Source organism: Varroa jacobsoni, unplaced genomic scaffold (assembly GCF_002532875.2).
Source record: "Varroa jacobsoni isolate VJ856 unplaced genomic scaffold, vjacob_1.0 scaffold_416, whole genome shotgun sequence".
NCBI classification, from domain to species: domain Eukaryota; kingdom Metazoa; phylum Arthropoda; class Arachnida; order Mesostigmata; family Varroidae; genus Varroa; species Varroa jacobsoni.
Genome location: NW_019213318.1, coordinates 10,566 through 29,632, shown reverse-complemented (window position 1 = coordinate 29,632; position 19,067 = coordinate 10,566). Strand labels below are relative to the sequence as shown.

The window sequence follows — 19,067 nt, the reverse complement described above, 5'->3', positions numbered from 1 at the left end:
CTTCGAAGCCGCACTTGACTACCGCTACTGCCAGCAGCGTGAGATGTGTGAGCACCAGGCACGTCTTTTCCCGGGACCAATGAAATACACGTATAAATAAAACGACGTCGCGTACGAATCGATAGAGGGAAAGACGATGGAAGTGAAGAAAAGGATGATTTGAAGGTGTCAACCTTCCGCTTGAAGAGCTGGCAACTGACGTATACTTAATCAAGCAAACTAATAGTGACCTATATTTAATGTGACAAATAAAAGGATGATCAAATCAATTTCATACATGGGTGCTTACTTATCGAAAAGGAAAACCACACGAGTTTATAGAGTGGATCTGTTTTGACCAAGCTCTGATTTTATTGACTCTAACGATATATCTGCTGTCGTTGACAGCTGTCCTTATTGTCATGGTTAGTCGTTACTAAGCATACTGTTGTCCTTAACACAAGTCGGACCCCCGCGAAGTCTCGCAATAAGCATCGCCGTTGCCCCCTTAACCTGAACTAGGTTAAGTGCGAAAGTAGTAACATCGATTTGCTGAATAAGGTTTAATCATACGGCCACATCACTGCATCGACAGATAGCTACATTATGCTAATCTCTATTTTGTTTTCTGCCCAATTGAAATCGTCAAACACTTTTTTTTTTTCAAATAAATAAAGGAACAGGCATCTGCTCCGCTGTGTATGCGTTGCAAGGTCCTTGACGAATCCGCCTATTCCGATATTCCCATGACAGTGTCTTGGTAATCTCTTTCAATCTCGTACCCCCTTGAGAAACTGGCACTTACTATGACGAGACATCCAGGCCGCGCGATTTATTGGGCTCGCGTTCCACCGGCAGCTTCCATCTAGCTAAGTATGTCGTTAGCGTGTATCTCGTTTCGTTCACTTTTCTAGGGCCTTCTTGATCTGCCAAAAGAGAGCCTTCGCTAGGTGCCGGCCGAATCACTGACGAATGACTGATGTATTAACTCCAATGAATGCCATGTTTTATGCATCTCCTTCGATGGCATGCTTTGGCATATGATTATTATCAAACGTTCCCGATCAACGTGTCCTTCGTGGTCGTTGATAGGATTAGCGATGACGAGCAACGGCTTGAAACCGCGCAAGCTATTCTCCTCCATCGGAGAGGTATTTCAATTCAAATGCGGTCACAGTTAGTACCGCTGCTGTTGCAGATGAACTCCAACTTGATGGATACAAAGCAATGAAAGCAAGCTATGAGATAAAGCTGTTTCGCATCATTGAGTCACACTTGGTGATGTTTCAGATTTGAACACGACCGACCGATTGATCGACCAACAGAGGCGATGCTTGCGGTCGCACCGCGTAGAGTGTCTTTCCTACCCTCTGTTTTCTACAGGGTCTTCGCTAAAATACAAGGACTTCTCTCCAAAACAGGACACAAACACGGTACCGGCCCGAGTTGCACAGTGCCACACAATAGCACAACTGCACTATATTGAGCACAAACAGTGGGTGCCGCTATCACGAAGTTCGTCGATGGATTTACCTGATTGAGTCTGGTAGAAGGAAAGCGAGCGCGAAAGAATGGAAGTGGCTGTTGGAGCCGATGTTTTAGAAACGCAAGGCTGACGCCTTCAACAGAAACAGCAGGTTAAAGGAAGTCCAACGCTGGTAGTAAATCTCTTGTAGAGGCCAGAGCTGATGATCTGGTGCTAGCGATGCGGGCTTACCTGGCCATCCGTCCAGTTGCAATAGCCCATCATAATGTACCCGCGAAGTGGGGAAGATCATAATAATGATCGTCATCATCGCCGTATAATGATATCCTCATGCAAGCAACAATCGGTTGTAGAATGCCTGCATGGGTGGTGCATGTATATATACCTGTACGTACGTGTGTGCGTATATTTATGCCCATCAACTGTACTGGACTGGACTATGCATCATTGAACTAACGATCTGTACCAAAGTCCCTATGGCCAGCTTAGTCTCCCGACCTGCCAGACCGGATATCAACATGTTATAAGGCTCCCCGTGGTCGCTCTAGGAGCGATCGCAAATCCTGATATGATTGTATAGCACGAAGTTTCAGCGAGTAGAGTATGGCTGTTGCTGAAACGGTGGCTAATCAAAGGTGATTGAGATAGGATATGAAAGGACGACACCCTCACGAGGTCAGAAATCACTTCTGTCTAATGATGTGAAACCACTGTCAGCTCTTCAGCTTTGTAGACACAGACTCTATAGTAGGAGCTTATACTATGCTAAGAAACTGTACTATAATGTGATAGAAGATAGAATTTCGATCAACAGACCGGATCGAAGGTCCGACCAGATCGCTTGTCAAGTCATTTTACTAACGAATATAGTATACATATATACAGAAGCCATTTAATTTCAACAGATCATGTCTGACGTCAATATGATTAACAACAGACAATTGAGATGAAATGAGAAATGTAAAGCAGTCATCCCTTCGTATCTATGCTGTTGTTAAGCTTGTAAATATATTGGCTCACAAAAGCATGGGATAATCTGATATGGCCTATTGTTGATTCCGAGCGTTCACATATCCTTTGGTATCGATGCGTCAGGTTCCTCGATGTGTATCGACCATGCATAGATACCAAAGAGAAATGTTATTTGAGGCCTGTTTTTTTTTTTACCTGATATCTATTGAGGATCTTCGATACACAGCCATGCGAAACACGAAGCTGTCTTGAAATAATACAAGGTCGAACGCCAGCAGCCGCCATTTCAACAATTTTCAATCGAACATGGTTCGGTAGAGGACGTCCATTAATAAAGACTCCCCCGAGTTGATTAACGCGTCCTTGACCGGTGAACGGAAAACCTGCAAAATCAACAATGATTGTTAACACGTATTTTAGCGTCAGCATAATCAATCGTAACTTAGCCGTGCGACATGCATACATACAACAGACCTGCATAGAACTCTCTCGGTTTTTTCCTGAGTCCTGTCGCCAAGTACGGCAATCATGCATGTTTTCGACTTCACGGCCTCTTACACATCGCTGTTCTCTACCATAGCAAAAACAATAGCACGTTATGAACGCTATTGCCCAGTAGTGACAGTAGTTAAATGAGCTTGAGAAGCTGGATTCAGTACGTAACCATCTCTTAGCCAGGCAGATCGGGCGCTAGGTGCTCGCGCTACGAATCTCAACCGAAGCTCAGGCGGTCGTGCGACGAGAAAAATTACTAGGACTATATTGGATCGATACGTCGACGCAATCGGAGCCGACACTGACGTGCGATTGGTCCACCAATCACTTGAAAGATTTATGCTTAAACCCTTAGGGAGAGAGATCTTCACCTTGACGTATCTACAGTTAGAGACGGCTGCACACAGAATACGCACGCACACGTATACGTATGAACAGACACGCACCAAGAAACATGAGACGCAAACCATGGCCTCTTTCTTTCTATCGCTCTGCTCTAAACATGACAGCCTCGCAGAAATATCGTCGATTCCCAAAGACTGATCGACTTAGTCCGTACCGAACGGATTGAGTTGGGGCCGTCGTGTTCGGCGCCGGGTCACAACTTTCTTTCAACACGCGACCGTAGCAAGCAGCGGCGACCGCCCATCGAGTAGCTCGCCGTGGCAATTCAACATTTGCCGCCGTGCGTCAGACGATGAGATCAACTATACGCAACAAGAAGCGAATCGCGGCTCTACGAGCGAATCAGCGCAGATTCGAAAACCGGTAGGAGGAGCGGCAAGCGACCGAACAGACGTGTCAGTAACCGCAAGACGGCAGCAGGCTTAACCGGCGCTCGCCGACGGACACGTCGAGTAGGAAACGAAAAATGAGAGAAAAAAAGCTCCAAATAACACGGGCAATAGTAAGCAGAAGTGGATGAACCTAACAGGATCGACAGCAGCAACAACAAACGAAGAAAGACGCACGCTTGTGAAGATATATTCTATTTTATTATTACGATTAACGACATGAGAACGCCAAGCGGCAGCTGCGTTAACGCCGGTGTTCCGTCTTTGAAGACTATCAACGGCCAATGCTGCTACATCCGAGGCGCAGCTCAAAGGCCCGTCGCCGCCGCCGCCGCCGCCGCCGCCGTCATCGCACTCGTTGGTCAAACTAACATCAACAACAGCTAAGAACTACTACAAATATCACTGCAGCCACTATTGAAGTGGCAACAGCCGGTCGTCACCGCAGACGGCGACCCGCTCGCGGCGGCGGCCGCTGCTGGTGCCAACCTAACAGGAAAGAAATGACGATAAAAGAGGACGAGCACGCTAAACAAATCGGACATTCGCCAGCAAATAGTTGTACCGACGAACCCAGCCACGGGATGGGCAAAGGGCCCCAGTTCGCTGAAGCGAACGATGATGAGGTGTCTATGGTGCGTACTGAGCACATGTAGCGTTTAGGTGTCTGGGTGCATATGGATCTGGGCGAATATGATCTATGTATCTTGTTATGCAGATCCGCAGGGCTTAACAAAAGCGGACGAGGCGAGAAAGCGAAGCCGATTCCAGTCGCAGGACGCGGCCATCCTAAACGGCAAAATTCACTATTACGTCTACCTCTGCGTTAAACGCCCCCAGTAACAGAAGCGACAACAAACACCTCAACTACAGAAGAAACATGAATAATCCAATAAATGCAAAAAGGTGAGCGAGACTTGTACTGTGGCATTTGAGGCTCGTTTGAAGTTATTTCTCGCTTAAAATCTGGAGAGAGAGAGAGAGAGAGAGACAGAAAAGTCAAGGGTTCTGCGGTGAATATGGAAAGTCCAGAAGAACTTAGGGGCGTGAAGTGGTCATCACAGAGCTGGCAATGCTAGAAGGCTAACATAATGTCCCGTAGCGGATCTATGGGGGCAGTTTGCATCGGCATGTAACTAGCATTGGAGGGGCTCGGCCTAGTCGCAAACCCACAGGCCGACCGCGCGTATTAGAGCAAACTACAAAATGGCTGCAGTACAGGTTTTCAGATAACAGGAACGAAACGTAAATATTCGGATATTATATTGTTTGTGAGCAGACATTCTTGTATCAACATGCTTAACTGTGATATTGTGCCGTTGCATGTTGAGTTCAAAGACTAAATCAATTTTCAAGTAGTTCTTTCGGACAGCTGGCCTCTGGTACGGAATACAATGGGTTGAATGACCGGTTTTAGACCTAACCTCCAAATGTCCTTAAGTAATACCTACCGTAGTCTGGCAGTCCATAGTTAAGTTCGATAATTGTGTTCCCTTCTAAATTAAACACAACTGTAGAACTGCTTTCCATTGCTAAAATGTTAACTCGTTCTAAATAAGAGATTAGAATGAATTAATCATTCAGATTAGCGAAATTAATTAGTAAATAAACTAATTAAATGAAAGTATATCAGTAAATTAACTGGTATGTTCAGGTGTAGTTCGCGACAAAAGTAAGGGCCAAGGTTTCGCATTCAACCTAGCACCAACTTTGCTTGATATAGGATCGATTATCGAGCAGCTGACTGGGGGATCTTGGAGCCATCTTGAATCCAAACTCTGGCGCTGATTTTGATCGATCCCTTCGGATATTTTTATAAATTCATTCTCAGTTGAAATCTTAATCAAATGTTTCAGTTGACGATGGAACGTTTACCTCTAAACGGTGATTAGGTCCTATTTCCTGTCCTTCAGTCTCCACTACCTCTCTCAAATACTACTACTCTGTCAAACTGTATTATTAATTTTATTTTAATGAACTGTTAAGTGTCCGTGATTTTTCTCGCTCCATTCGCGCTGGATCTCTGTTAAAAGGTTCGGCTTCGTAGGTATTTGTACAACTATTAAATCTGTTGACCTTATATGAAGAGGCTCAATACAATGGTGATCTATGAACCTGCTGAGCGTAGGTAATTTACGCTTATTCGTTTTTTGGGGGTTCAGGCGCCCGTTGACCAAGACAACAGCGCTCGTGCTCCTATTTACAGAACGACATGCGTTTAAGACTACAATGGCACATGGGCGTCCTGCCTTCTTTAGGATCACATTGGGAGATGACGTAAAGTTTCAGGATAGTATAAACAGCCAATTCGAAACTATGGCTGGCAGTGACCTGAACCAACCGGCTCTAGGTAGCAAAAGAGTCGATTAACCTTAAACGATATCAGAGCGATTTGTTTAGCAAAGGATTGTCTCAAGACTTCATTCTTGAGCTGACAGAGTGAAACCGAGGAAATAATAGCCTGACTCTTTGAAGGTACTCTTTTACGTATGCAGTGTTTGCCGTATGTTCACGTAACGCTATAGAAAGAGGATTACATGATGGATTTCACTGATTAATTATGACTTACCGGTGTCCTCATCGTAGGGTGTCAGTCCCGTATTATATCCGTAACAATGTTTAGAAGCCATGACCTTGAGTATTTAGTCTGGTATTACAAACTGAACTACGCTTTGTCTTAACTCTCTTCCAGGTTTCTTTCTAACTTATCACTTTGTCGCTAGTTCCTTGCCATTGGATCGGATACGACGTTGCTAAAACAAATGTATGGACAATTAAAAAAGCAAACCTCGTCACTGTGTCACCTTGTTTCATCAATTGCTAATGGAACTTTGCTAGCAAGTTCAAATTTGGCGCCGAAGTTGTTCTTGTTTCAGACAAAATATCTGACATGAAAATGAGCTGATGCAAGAACCACTGCTGGCCGAGTACGGACCTCAGAGGGTTGATTACTACGAAAGGGCTAGTCGTTGTTGTTGTCGCTGGGGTGCGATTAACTAAAACGACCCTCACCCCCTAGCGAGTTAACACCTGTTCAGATTTCAGCTAGAAGCGCATCCAGAGACCCAAATAAAATACTTCTTGAGCTCAGCGACACGACTCCGCGGACCGCTTAATGATGTAAAGCCAAAGTTGAGTCAAGTCTGCATTAAACAACAATTCTGAACATTTAATCAGGATGAGAGCCCGTAAGGTCGACAGTTTTAAATTTATGGCCATGCCGTCGATATTATCAGTCCTCTTCAACTGTGGAACGTACTGTAGACTAGACATGCCAAAATCATTAACCTCGGAGTCCAAAGGCATAATATACTATAATTTTTTTTTAACGTTAGTTATCATTCCTATAGTAGGGTCATTTTATGATGGTGATGTCTGCATGATTAAAGATTGATTGCTGAGTAGAGATGTTTTGAATTAATTGATGAGATTCTATCAACTCAGTACAACAATCAATAGATCTTATTTAGAAATGTACCTCCGCTTTTCTGGAGAGCGCACTGTAAAACATCTTCCCAGCTTTTCATGGGATAAACTATATGATATCCGTGATTCTAAAATCTTCGTTGATTTCAAGATCAGATAACACATGTTGGTAGTGCCTGAACGTACGTGGTAGAAGAAGACAACGATAATGAACAGCAGGAACTTACGAGGGTGTAGAACCAGCCTCGACGTACGATTGCCATTGCGTGATTCATTTCTACTGTAAATACATGGTTTCATTTATTATAAAAGCAGGCGATCTTATGCTAAACTTTGCACCTTTATTAGCGTCTTCCATAACTGCTCGAGGGCTTCGATTTCTCTTATTATCCTTGAAGAAGGGCATTATATTTTTGTTTAGATATGCCATATTTTTCTTTATGTTGGAGAAATGCCACAGGGTATTGCTTTGGGGAAACAACTTATCGTATTTTGGAATACAACCAATCGGCAGTGCATAAATAAGGGCGAGCAAATCCTTGCACCTGGTCTTCACTTAACCTATTCGATACGTGGGCTACCAGGCCCAATCGGCAAATCTGGCTTGAAATGCATTCCTCATTAAGGGAACTGTGAGCCACATCACACGTTCGTCATCTGAGTGTTTTCTTCTAGAGTACCCTGGATTAATCTTCCTGATTGGAGCGGCGTACAGTATACCTTAAGCGATTCCAAGAAGCTACTAGGAGATATGAAGGCAGAGCATTTTCATATCGAATGTTTATTTTGAGAAAGGCTTTATCGTGCCTTTGAGCGAGTTCACTAGACGGGCGGCTTCCCATGGGATTATGCCGTACCCGTTTCAACCAGTCTCTAAAGCGACCACCGCGGCAGACTTGCAAGAGACACTTAGTTAAACTTACTTCAAAATGGAATATAACACCAGTCATAAAATACGCCAAAATCAAAAAATATTATAGCTACTTTTATATCATGCAAAAACATTTTTTTTGTGTATAATTTTCGTTTCTTTACTCTGAACGTATTTAGATTGTCATGGGCTCAATGTTCATCTGTGATGCTTAATTCGCGTTTTTTTGTGATTAATTAGTATCGTTCACAAAACAGAGCCCCAACATTGAGAATCAAAAGGTTCGAGCTTCTGCTGCTAGACATACTTAAAGCTAGATTTTTAAAAAAAGGTCCCATGTTTTTCGTAGTAACAAACAGATTGCACCTATATATACAATCGCACACTAACTAGGTTGGGTTGCTATACACCCCTTCCCCTTGTATATACGTCCACGCACCTTGGAATGGGTATCCTGCAAACAACGGCCGGATCGTGGATAGTGCACTTGATACGGACATGTGAGTCGTAGCTTTGTGAGTAGCAGGAGATGGTGCTCCATGACCAATGGACGGAGGCCACGATGGCGGAGATGAAGCGGGCTCCAACGGGCCAGTCATCGCCTGCCACGAGTTCATTCCACCTCCCATTCCAGTCATACCATCACCCGATGACATCCTTGCTATGCCTAGTCTTCTGCCGCTTTCACCTAAACGGTCCCAAATAACCCCACTATTCCAAGATCTAGTACACAGAAAGCGCCCCGTCCTTTGACCTGTAACCGTCCTTCGGGCACGCGCACAAAAGCAACTTGTCACTGCATGTCTCGTCACTGCATTGCACGCCTTTGTCGATATATTACCTTCCACTCATCTGAGGTAGACTAGTTAGATCGTGGGGTTCCGTCAGGAGTTCGAAACCTGGAGAGGAGACGATTCCTCACGGAGTAGTAAGTTTCAGCCGACGTCCGGGTTTCACAAATGCAACACAGCAGGCGAACTCGGTATTCTTGTAGTAGTACTACTTGTAGTAGTCTCGGGTAGTTGTAGTACAAGTAACGTAAGTTTACGTACCCACGAAACTGTAGCTGTGGCAGGACTGCCGCTACAATTGACCGTGGGACTGACCTCGGTCAGAAGTTTCTTCACGAGCTGTGTTTAATCGTGTACAGTCGAACTCACGGACAAGTTAGTACTTGTAACTGTCGATGACTTATGGATGAGGCACCATTTCTTCTGTCACGAGAGTAACCCCAACGATGACAACAAACGAATACACACTCACACAGCTTGCATTAATTCGATTATGACAATAACAAAACACGCACTTGGGCTCCTCACAGACACGGAATGGGATGGTTGTTCTCGAAGCGTTTGAAGCGTATTTTTGCGGTCGCTGAAGCTTACTTTGTTCACGCTATTTTCGGTCACTTAACAGTTTTGCTTCAGCTTGGCCAAGTAGCTACGGCAGTCTGTTACACAGCTACGCTATCTGGACCGCTCAACTAGTGGGTGGCTCGTTCTCCATCCAAAATTCCTGCTGTTTTAGGGCGTTGTTGGGCCCGATGCTGGCTGCTGCCTGATCCCACTACTGCTGCTAGTATTTGATGCCCGCAACAAACGAACTCGTAGTCAAGCGAAACCCCGACGGCCCACAAATGATTCGCGGGTCCAGTGGCTCAGCTAGTGCCCGCCCAAAAGTGCCCGCTACGCTGACTATTAAGGCGGAGCCTGGGAGGAGCTTTGGTCCGAAATCCCGCCCTCCATCGAATCGACAGTAGACTACTAGCGTAGACAGGGCTCGCGCGCGCTGCAATGTCTGCGCATGAATGGCGCAGTGCCAGCAGAAGAAGCAACGGCAATGGTTGCGGCGTCAACGGACCCGGCGTGCGTCGGGAACTGTTGCGGTCTGCACTGTCTGGCCAGTCGTCGTTACTGCAACTTCGGGTAGCAGCAGCAGCAGCGGCGGTGGCGGCAGCTGGTGCTGCTGCGGGGTGGAAAGGCTGATAAGATTCCGAAGGAAGAGCTGCCATTGCTTGGTCGTCAGCCGGCCTCTGGCTGACAGATGATACCGACTGGCGCTGTATTCGATATCAACGGCAGCGCGTCTGGTTACTGCAACAATACGGTACTATAGCTATGGTTGTAGTACCTCATCTTGCTGCTACAATTGGTGGCTGGCATGGCAATAGCAGACCAGCTTGTTGAAACCTGTTAGCTATACAGCAGGCCAGCGACGTTGGTAAGCGCGACCGCCGCGATGACGCTGGTGGCAGCGACAAGCGCAGTGGCTTGAACGGCCTCCCAGCAAAGCAGTACCGTTGCTGTATTGATTGATACTGACGGACTTTGTGTGGAAATGGTCGGATGGTCAGGCACGAGCCGCGTTGGCCGCTCTATAGTTTAATAGTACAGTTGGAGGTATGATACGTTGCATATTGCCAAAGCAACAAGATCAGCGACGACAGGAGGAAGGCCTCAGTTGCAAATGATCTTCTACTATATATGTAATAGCGCTAACGCTACCGAAAGCCAGCAATAGGCTGCGGGTCGCTACTGGTTCGCATGTTTGCTTACTGATGCCTTTGGTGCTGACTCACTCGATACTTCAATGGACTAGTTTCTTTTCCTTTCTCGTGTGCGTTCTACGCGAGCGAGTGCCTACCATCGTTATGACGTCTTTGCTTACCGCGCCGTTGTCGACTGTCGGCAGCGTCGAGTGCCTGGCAGAGGGGTGGTTCAGCGTCCGATCGTTTCTTTGCACCCAGCGAATGGTGGTATTCCCGTGCGCTGTTAAAAATTTTGTTCGTTGCCATCTTCCGGTTGTTGCACGAGCATTTGGTCGTCATCGCCTTCAAATCGACTGCTTGCCTTCACCAGTGGTTAGCGTAACAATTTTGCTCGGCAACGATCGCCATGACCGTCACTATCGATGGCAGTGATATGCGTCGCGAAGATCACACATTACTTGCACCGGGATGGGTACACTGCAGCACCTGCTAGTCCTGCTAGCACCGCCACTACCGTCGTCGACGCCGCTGCCGCAATGGCGCAACTAGAAAACGTCGGTCGCGCGATCATCATTGCGGTAAGCGAAGTAGAGCGTCACTCAGATCATAGATCACTGCGGCCTCATTGAACAGTCGCGCATCTGCCAGACGAAACTGGTCGATAGATAGCAGGTGCAGCATTCTTTGAAAAGCGGCAACAACGCTGTTGACCAGCACTTGCCATTTGTTTTAAGCGAGCAAATCAGGACCCACTATTGTACCTACAGCTGAACTTTTGCCACTATCCTATTAGATTTCGAACAACTGTAACTGCTAGTATGTATTTGTGGGATATAACCGGTTACCGCAATATATCCCCTATAGGTGACTCACCGGGGCATTTATGAAGAAAGTGTACAATTATACACGCCGTATGCTTACACACACCGAAACGTACGAGCGATTTACGAAAGCTTATTCGTGGTTCTATAACGAAACCTCTTGATACTCACATCGATTTTCTGTGGCCTTCCTGTCATAAATACTAAACGTTTATGGAGAACAAACTGGCAATAAGTGCTATACAACGCTCCGTTCGGACAGAATAACACACATCTATATATACATATAAAAGACGTTGTAATTATAAGAATGTGAAATAAAGCGCAAATTTTCTATTCGTTATTTCAATAGTCATGAAGAGATTTTTAAGAAGACACTGTCGGTCACATCGTTTGTGATTATTACCTAAATACTAAACGTACACGTCTTCTGTAACTGCAAATTGTCACGATGATTTCCGTCGTCTACGATCGTCACGATATTGCTAACGATTATCACGAAAGTGCTACGTGATCTTACCGCTAAACTGACTCTAAATTGCCAAAGATCTTCTTTATCGCCTGTTAGCATCAGCGTTATTTGCCATCTAGTCTTCCATCTGTTGGATCGTTGAGAAAACATACCGTAATGGACAGCTAGAATGAGACAAGTTGTCATCGTGTTAAATCCAAGGGACATTTGTTAGCCATACGAATGCTCTTTCCAGTTCCTACATAAACTAGTCCTTAATTATAGATGGCATTATATTGGTAATAGACAATGGTATAATTTCATCTTATTCGACTATCTCTGTTCGATATTTTACATATACGCTTATTGAACACGGAACAGAGCTTAGCAGAAGGCCATTTCTAAATACTCCACGTGAAGTATCCTCGCACAGCGTTCATCCTCATTTAGGCATCGCTTAATCTGGAAAGTGCCTTAAAGATCAATCTCTGGGGCACTCTTCGTTGAAAATCGGTTGGTAGTCAATTGTCTGAATCAAAATTCAACGACTGCTATTGTTGATCTTCCAAAGACGTATATCACAGTGGGGCTCGTTGTAGAAATCACGCATCGATCGCTACACAATACGTTAATATGACGTTTTCGACGCCGAATGAATGTGCGATAGCAGCACACGAAGGATGCATGACTGCCGTTCACGATGCACCCCTTCGCCTGCACCCCCAGTCATCCTGATCGCATTTCACGCCCTACAAGAGCCAGCGCTCTCGGTCGCCGGAAGCAGGCCAAACAGATTAAGGCTGCTGCGGGTCCTTTTCATCCAATCCGGAGGCCCTATTCGGTTCGGGAAGGCAGCGAAGCCTAAGGGGTGGGAAATATGCGGTCTAATCTTTGCTTGTGTAGTAGTAGCAGTGGCAGTAGCAGCAGCAGCAGCTTCGTAAGTCCCATATTTAACCTAGCTTTCTGGATCCAGCCAGGATGTTTCCAGGAGCCCAGCAGGGGCGAAGATAAATCACGTTATACGGGTAAGCAAATGAATGCTCCGTTTAATGTCGCCTGCTCTAAAACGAATATTCAAGGATCCTTAATCTGCCTATTTAAATTGACACCAACATTTTGATAGACTACAGTAGGTTTATTTCAAATGACGTCCAGCATTTCACTCTAAGCGATATTGTCATACTGTTTTTACATATTCTACATGTACAGAATATTTGCCGACTCGGAAGCTGCATAGACGGCGATAGCCTTAGTTGCAGTGATTTATATTTGGAGTTTCTCTGGGCTAGAAAGGAATCACAACTGAGAGAGCGGAGAGTGTGAGTTTTAGTCATCTCTAATAAATAACTTTATTAAATATCTTATTAAGTAAAAATATCATATTAGATAAAAAATAAATAAATAAATAAGATGCCGTAATTCGAAATTTATAAACTTGTATATCACATCGAATAGCTCAGGCGTTCGACGCTTGCTGAACTTCCCCCGCAATAGCGGCGCACTCCTGAACGTTCCGTGCATTTGAAATGGCAGCTATATTCACGCGCCGATCAAAATATGACTCAGGAGTATGTGCTTTCTCCATTGATAATTTGCCTAGCGTCAGTTTCGAAAGCTAGATAAAGCTTGAAAACAAAGTAAAAAGTAACTTTCTCTAAAGTTTGCGTAGGCTTTGGTTTTTCGTATCCGTGAAATGGAGGTGAATCCCCTTTCTCGGGTGGTTTCATCCACCGTAAGAGTAATTCGCCCTGGTGGCAATTCGGTCTCTATTTCTAGTGAAGAACGACAGCGCATTGAGTAACGAGGACCATCTTCAATAGACATCGAATACCTTCTTTATTTTCATTAGAATGACAGCTCTGTCTTTCGGGATCATTCTATCAAGAGTCGTGTGCTTCTTCGCCACCTACAGTCTAGTTCCGGCTGGCGAAAACTGTAAAAGAATTAAAAAAAAAGATGCACGAGAAGGGCGACGGCTACCACTCCTTGACCTCCAAGGAACATCTTTGTTCAGAGAAGACATGGCAGTAGTTCAAATTCGGCTCATCTCAACAAAGCAAAAAGAAGCGTTAACGCAGGCCATCGTAAATCACAATGGACACGGCGAGAAGGCCCGGTAGCAACAATGATATCAGTCATGTAACCTGGCAGCGTGAACATAAGTTTACTGGAAAGCATCACTTCCATTGGCCAGTAATATTCATTGCCGGATCTGTTATACTGCCGCGGGGTATAACGATACCTTCGGTGGGGCTGACGAGATCCCTGAAATCTAAGAAGTCATAAAATCGACAAGCTGAGTGGGGCTAGTGGTGGCTCAACGGGAGTTGTGTAACTCCGTCGTAATAAGATATCACCGAGCAAGCAAGACGCGGCATTCGGGACGAAGATAGCTCCACCATCAAATGACAACGCCAGCAGCGACAGTGACAAGAGGAAATAGCACCCAGAACTCGATGTACAGATTTAACTTTGGATTAACGTGTGAAATCACAAATCGACTGATGGGGATCTCCGGCAATGTCGCTTCGGGATGAACTGCGGGGATAGTCGCTGGTCCGGATAGCGGACAAGGGGCGCCGGTGGGCAATTCTCGCCCGTTGCTTCAGGGAGTCTCCGCCACCGCAATGCCTGGAATTACGAACTGTCCCGGACGCTAAACCATAACAGGAAATTTGAAGTCCAATAATAGAGGAGGTTTAATAAACGACAAGCGATTAAAGTTACTGCATCAACATCACACAGGCTTTGTATGATCGAAAACACTCTTGGTAACCGTCGAAAGCTCTTGGATTTTTGGTGAGCTGGATGACATTCAAACGCTGAAACCTGTCGCTCGTCCCTTTCTTCAAGTGTACACGACGTGCTCTGAAACCTACCAGTTCCGTTCTCTACGACACATATGTGTGGTAGGTCGTCTGCTGGTTTTTTAAAATCCTTACACCTAGGCTATTTTTTTTTCTAGAACTTTGTAGACTTACGCTTTTATCTACAGAGAGCTTTTAAAGAAGGAAGATTGAGCCACGTAATGTGTACAGCTAAGCAGAGTTGCTTTTCCCAACCGTGGAATTTCTTTGTTCTTTTCTGACGATAGTTATAGCTATTACTAACCGGTGCGGCATAGTAAAGATTCCATACGGACCAACCAAAACGCTCGCAGATTATCCAGACAGTAGTAGTAGTAGTAGTAGTAGACAGCTGAGAACTTTTATGGGACTGCACGATTTTCGGAAGCAATGTAGCCCTATTATAGGTTGCCTGGTTCCGCCACTGCGTCCCCTCTTCAACTTACGCCTACCAAACTAGAGAGGAAATATTTTCGATTAAGTTCCGTCATCATTTTCAACGCCTGTCACGTATAATGGGTTGACAGTAATCGATTGATTACTTGGACAGAGGGAGCCAGCAAAGCAGGGAAGGTATGAGGTCCTGGTATACCGTATGTATCTGAAATACGTTGTCTATTTAACGTAAAACTGTTTTTTGACTGACACAGAGAGCACGTACGCTGCACTGCTGAAACGATTAGGCGGAACTGTTAATTTATTAGCTATGTTACAAACTTAGATCTACAAGTAGAACTTTAATGGAAGAGATGTTACTTGTTGTAGGCTTTTAAACGTCTTCAGACAATTTCTAGTTAGCCCAACAGCGTGGCATTTCTGTAGCCAGTGACGCTGGCCAATAGACGTCATCCATACTTGCTCTTACTCTTCAAATTTCAGACAGGTGATATAACCCAGTGCATTCGGCGTATAGACCCCATTGTATCTGAAAGCTATTTTGTGCCTGAAAACCTTATGGGCGCATTTTGCAATTGGTCTTTCTTTATCACTTGATACTTTTTTGCAAGTATTTCTGAGGCGGATTAATGGTTGTAGTTGAACAAGGAGCAATTAACGCCTATATGGCAAGTAATGAGCGTCCTCTATATAGTTTTATCAAAAATTTATGGTTACAAAGGTGGGCCCGTGTACATTCATACATTTCCGTCCCACACCTAAATACTATAAAAAGTAGCAGCTATTAGAGTGAAACTGAATCAACTACCTTTTCTTTTGCTGATCGTATACGGTGACATTGCTTCCCATATTTATCCTGTTTGTATTGGCATGTACGATTGTTCATAATGTGGTAGCTAACAAAGTGACGTTTTCCCAAAATCTGGACATTGTTTATTATATATGCTGCCAAACAATTGCCGTTATGCTCACAAGAATCCATAGTCTCGAACGAAAACTGGAAAAAAACAGCAATGGATTCAATTCATTCCTGTAGCCGAAAATCCATCAAGGATACCGTCGGACCAAGGACTACACAACGTTCCGTTCGCGCATAGGCCTTCGCTGGCATCTTCGGCTCGCTTCGCTGAGAACTTGCGTTTAGCTAGATTTCGTAACGCGTCATGTATACTCGCAGTATCGCAGAAATGTGTTCGGTCGGCGCCGTATAAGACGGTCTTCATTTTCATGCTAGTTAGGGATGTGGAGGATGCGTTTCGTAAGGGAGCAGTTTCCCGATCGCCGTGTTTTTAATGTTTTCAATTAATATGCTTTGCATTAGGAATAGATGAATTGACGTAAACGGAAACTGCTATCCGATAGTTCTAACGCCGGCAAGATAAAGAACGTTTTCGCATCGTAGTGCATGTTGGATTTTGTTTGTGCACTATTAATGTGTGTGTATAGAACCATAGAATTGACTGGGCTGGTCAGACGATTTCTGCGGGTTCTTGCTAGAGGCCAGGCGTCGCGGGGGCGTTACGAATTGGACGCGCACATTTTAAAACTTCGCAGAAGCAGAAGAAAATGTTGTTCATTAAAAACAGAGTACGCCTTGCGGTATTGGTTTGTCCTCCCTGTGTACGGTTGCGTGCGGATAGGATCCAGCAGCTATAATTGACTTTCCGCTCCAAATAGTATACTTGTTTAATACGTCTTAAACTCCTCCTGTTTTAATCGAAGATTTATGCAGTCGACTTATGGTTTTACACCGCTTGCCGTAGATCTAAACGAATTCATCAACGGACAAAACTAATCGTTTTGTTAGTGCTCTTAACTTTTAATAGAGCTTATCTACTTCGGTCAAGTAATGTTAGCAACATTTGTCTCGTACCCCCCTTACTCCCGATTTTCCTAACAAGGATGACTACTTCAGGGGTCTAAACGAGGCAAGAGAGCTACATCTACAAAAAGACGTTTGCAGAAATGCAGGAAGATTCTGCGATGAAAAGCTCACGTTTGGGCCCACTTTCAGATCTGACCCATTAGATAAGACCCCAGAACTTCTTGGTAAGCAAACGGCAGAATTGGTTCTACAGAGTGAGATAGTTTTTGGCCTAGATCGCACATTGATGTTAAACAACTGGACCACGCAAAGCAAAAGTGGAGGCAACTGAAATTTTAAGAAGCTACCCTTCGAAAACCAGCATGAAACCGCTTTCAGTAAGTAAGGTAAAATCATGATTCTTTCATGGTCTGCTTGCTAGCCCAGGTGCTGCAAGTTGGTCAGTCCAAAAATTTTGGACGAGCCTTCTATCCTCTCTAATCGTACGCAGGAATTAACACAGCACGTAACAACGCACAGATGCGTATCAGCGTCGACGACAGCTAAAATTCAAACGAGGCGCGAGACGATTTAATTAGATGATCGCCATTATTTATGAGTTGTATCGGAACGATCGGCAATAACAGCTACCAAGCGGCTGTTGATAGAGAGAGAGCAGCGATTGAGCCTGCTTCACGGAAATGATCGTTCGATCGCTACCCATCGGCCAGCATTTGGGAGAAAACATTTGAGATAGGGCCATAAAACTGGATCACTATTACGAATACTGCTCCTTTCTGTTTGCGTCGGCGTAACAAACTTTTACGCGATTCCTCCCTAAGTGGTTATGTATTTGGGATGGCTACGACGACAACGAGAGGCCTTAGTTCGATCGGCATTTCCGATTTTTTAGATTTGATGTTTATGGATAGATGACCATCGAGTGGCCAGCTGTTTCGAACCATATAGAAAAGCAAAACGTTGACTCTTTTCAAAATTCAGTTCTTCTATCATCATCACCACCACTGTTATTAGTCTTCATTTAAGTTTTTTTTTTTTTTTGTACACTTTGAATTTTTAGTAACTCGTACTCATTTTCGTAAAGTTAAACTATCCTATAGAAGCTTCTCGTTTATTCGTAAATTATCGAAATTTTGTTACAGTTATCTTCAACGAATCAATCAAACAATCTTACAATTATCACCCAGTATTAGAACCTGCATAAGCACAAGTTCGGTGATCTTTTCCTCACTTTTGTTTATTAGCTGCTAGCCTTACAGCGTAGTTATTTACAGAATTCTTGGAATTAGCTCCCCCCCTCTCTCTCTCCATATATATATATATATATATATCGACGCTCCTATTGCTAACAATGAACAAAAACCTAGTTTTTACTTCATCATCCGGGTATATTATACTGTATTAATTCAAAAGTGTCAATGGTGACTGGCTTCTCGTACAAAATTCCTACAACTTTTGCCAGTGTGTGCCAGGTGCCTATTTCTATAAAACTTGAAATCGTCCCATTATTATATATTTACTCATTTCGGGCGTTCGACTAACCACGAAGTTTACTATTCGTTGCCAGATAGAGCATTGTCGTTTAAACAACTATTAACAATTCGCTTAGTAATTACAAAGGGGATTATATGTATACGCTTCGAATGTGTTCAAGTTTTGTGGTCCATCACGTAGCGACAATGGCTGCTGTTTATCTCCAGAGGTTTTCGGTGCTGTACCAATGTGATGAGCACTCAACAATATGGTTATTTCGATTTAAAAATATATGGAAACGTCTAACGTGTGTTCTAAATGCAGCTACGCTCACCATAACGGTAGATCTACAAAGGATCCCGACAAAGCAACTTAGGATAGGTTTTAATTTTTAACAACAACGAAGTTTCGAAATTTTACGTTTATTCAGGAAGTTGGAGACTTCAAGCGTGGCACATATGGGTACTACGGAACGATTGCAGAAGGGGTCACTTTGTAGTGTCGCATTCGGGTGTTGATAGAAACTCGTTTACTTTCGTCCGGGTTTTTTGGGAACGCTTTGTTAGAGCTTCGAATTTCTTATCGTGTGAATATCGCATGTGCCATCTCTCAGCTCCGAGAGCAAGGATTAGAGCTTATCGATAATTCTATCGGCCGATGTTCTCCTTCGTTGCATCGATGCCGTTTCGTTTCTACTCGGGGCCAAAAGCTACTTCACCAGCTCTCGCTGTACTTTTGTGGGCT

The 19,067-nt window shown here is 44.3% G+C and overlaps 1 protein-coding gene across 1 annotated transcript in view; it reads right to left on the bottom strand.

Annotated features, from left to right (window-relative positions):
* The window catches only part of LOC111260250 (uncharacterized), a 51,034-nt gene extending 42,465 nt beyond the window's left edge, over positions 1-8,569 (bottom strand). The window contains exons 1-2 of the mRNA XM_022832849.2: positions 8,463-8,569; positions 2,633-2,820 (exon numbers count right to left, since the gene is read on the bottom strand). Of these exons, the coding sequence (XP_022688584.2) occupies positions 2,633-2,820; positions 8,463-8,523 (249 nt within the window). The 5' untranslated portion in view covers positions 8,524-8,569. The remainder of the gene's footprint in view (positions 1-2,632; positions 2,821-8,462) is intronic.
* Between the last annotated feature and the right edge of the window lie 10,498 nt (positions 8,570-19,067).